A 2,422-nucleotide genomic window follows, 5' to 3' on the forward strand; every position below is an offset into this window, starting at 1 on the left:
AAATGATCTATCAGTGCTATAGATAGGATATTAAGGTCTCTTAGGTATATTTGCATTTGCTTTATGTAATCACAAGTGTGTTTACTATTTTATCTTTTTATTGAATACATATATTATTAAGAGCTAGGTTTTTCCTGTTACATTGATCCCACTATTCATCTTTCTATCTTGTTACCTTATTTTTGCTGAAAGCAAATTTTTCCATTGGCTTGGAGTCCCATTTTTTTTTTGACTTAATAAAGTTTTATTTCTCAAAATGTACAATTGGGACCTGCTCACGCATCTTCCCCAGCAGCTGGGGCATCTCCGCCCTTTGTATTTCTGGTGTAGATCACTTGAGCTCTGTGCTTGGACACGAGTTTAATAAGTCCTTTACTCAGGAGCTCCTGAACTTCTGCCCTGGCTAGGGACCCCCGAATCTTCAGCCTCTCAGAGACAACCGCAGGAGTGATGAGCTTATAGTTGAGGACTTCCTTGCAGAGCTTGTCATAGGTGGCTTTGTCAAACAACACTAGGTTATTGAGCTTGTCCTGAACTTTGCCTTTGGACCACTTCTTCTTTTTGGTCTTGCCCCCAGACTTGTTCACGGGGTCCTTGTCTTTCTTGGCCGACTTCCCGGCATCTTTCTTCTTCTTGTCATCCTTTGGAGGCATCTCAAAGCTCGGAGGGCGGCAGCGAGCCCATCAGCCCCACTAAGATGTCGGACAAAAAAATCCTGGAGTCCCATTTTTTTATCCACTCACTTTAAATCTGTGTTTGTCTCTATATATTAAGTGAGTTTCTTGTCAGATTTCTCAGCAGAAAATCTACAGTCCAGGAGAGAGTAGAATGACATATTCAACATACTCAAAGGTGGAAACTACCAGCCAAGAATACTTTATCCACAAAATTCTCCTTTTTAAACTTTAAACACCATGGTTTATTATAGTTGTTTATAATACATTTGTTTTGGCATTCTTTGTTCCAACACCCACCCTGCCACCATTGTCACCAGTTTCCTTCCCACCTCCCAAACATATTCCTTTAGAAACTACAAAATAATTTATTTTATATTGCTTGTTACAACAAAAATGACCAACAGTTATTGAAAATGCTTTCGAAAAAATGTTGTGAAAATTTTTATATCTCACTATGGGGTCATTGTCTTAGGATTTACTAAACTGTCTATTGCTCTATAGTTGAGCTTTCTGCATAATTATTTTTGCTTATTGAGCATAGTAAGCTTTTATGCTACTTTCTTACCTAATTTGATGTGCTCCTATTGGTTTGTCAGTATTGAAGAATTTGGAGGTGTCATGTGGCCTCTGCACTCCAGGAACCCCAGTATCTGTAAAACTGAGCCTATACATTTCTTGCTTGTTTTGTCTTGCCTTACATCTGAGATTAGTTATAAAGCTCTAAAGATGGATTGCTGCTTACATGGTAGCAGCTAAGGGATGTGGGTGTAGATGACTGGACTGGAGAAATAGAACAGTGGGCAAGGCACTTGTTTTTCATGCAGCCAATCTGGGTTAAATTTGGCATCCTACTTGGTCCCTAGAGCCTTCTAGGAGGGATTCTTGAACATAGAGCCAGGAGTAACCTTTGAACATGACTGGATATGCTATCCCCCCAAAAAAAATCCTACAAAGACCAATGTGTCTATGAGTTTTAATGGCTTGCCTTGCATTTCTTTCAAGATTAGTAGTGGAGCTATGAAGTTGGATCATTGCTTACATGGTGATGACTATAAGATGTGGTTGTGGCTGCTAGGGCTTTTGGCAGTACGTGTGATAGTGATGGTGATGGTGGCGGGATTGATTGAGGCTACCTGCTCCCACTCTGAGAAAACAGAGAGTTTTTAGCCTGAAAACCAACATACGTTGAAATTTTTGATGGTTTGGCATTTCTTCAGAGAGTAGTTGTGAAGGAGTGAAGTTGGCCTATTTGAATGGTTTGCATAGTGGTGGCTGTGGGTTGTGGGTGCTTCTGCTGGGGCTTGGGACTTGGTCCACCACCTCTCAAAAGCCACCCAGTGTTTTCAGCCCAAAGACCTGTGAGTTTTAGCAACTTAGCTTGTATTTCTTCTTAGACACATTGGAACTGGGAAGTTGCTTACAGTTGATAGTGGCCATGACTCTTCATGTCCTACAAAACTTTCTTTTAGATATCATGGGAAAAAAAAAGATTTTTCCAGACAGACAAAAGCTGAATAAGTTCACTACTACTAGAATGCCCTTGTAAGAAATGTATTAATGTTTTTTTTAAAGGTTTATTATAGTTGAGTTTTAGTCATACAATGTTCCAACATTCATCACTTAATCAGTGTTAATTTCCCACCTCTGATTTCCCAATTTTCCTTCCCACCCTTTCCCAGCCTATCCTTTCCTCCCAGCCTATCTCTATGGCAGACACTTCTCTCTCTTTTTCTTTTAGGCACCAT

At 39.9% G+C, this 2,422-nt stretch overlaps 1 protein-coding gene across 1 annotated transcript; it reads right to left on the reverse strand.

Moving 5' to 3' along the window:
- Positions 1-220: 220 nt before the first annotated feature.
- Positions 221-707, reverse strand: LOC126011350 (40S ribosomal protein S25-like). Its single transcript, XM_049775116.1, has one exon. The coding sequence runs from the start codon at positions 651-653 to the stop codon at positions 276-278; it is 378 nt and encodes a 125-aa protein (XP_049631073.1). The 5' UTR covers positions 654-707; the 3' UTR covers positions 221-275.
- Positions 708-2,422: the final 1,715 nt, after the last annotated feature.

This window comes from Suncus etruscus, chromosome 6 (assembly GCF_024139225.1).
Source record: "Suncus etruscus isolate mSunEtr1 chromosome 6, mSunEtr1.pri.cur, whole genome shotgun sequence".
Classification (NCBI taxonomy): Eukaryota; Metazoa; Chordata; class Mammalia; order Eulipotyphla; family Soricidae; genus Suncus; species Suncus etruscus.

Coding starts and splice junctions, on each gene's coding strand:
- LOC126011350 (XM_049775116.1), bottom strand. CDS start 653: ATGCCTCCAAAGGATGACAAGAAGAAGAAAGATGCCGGGAAGTCGGCC.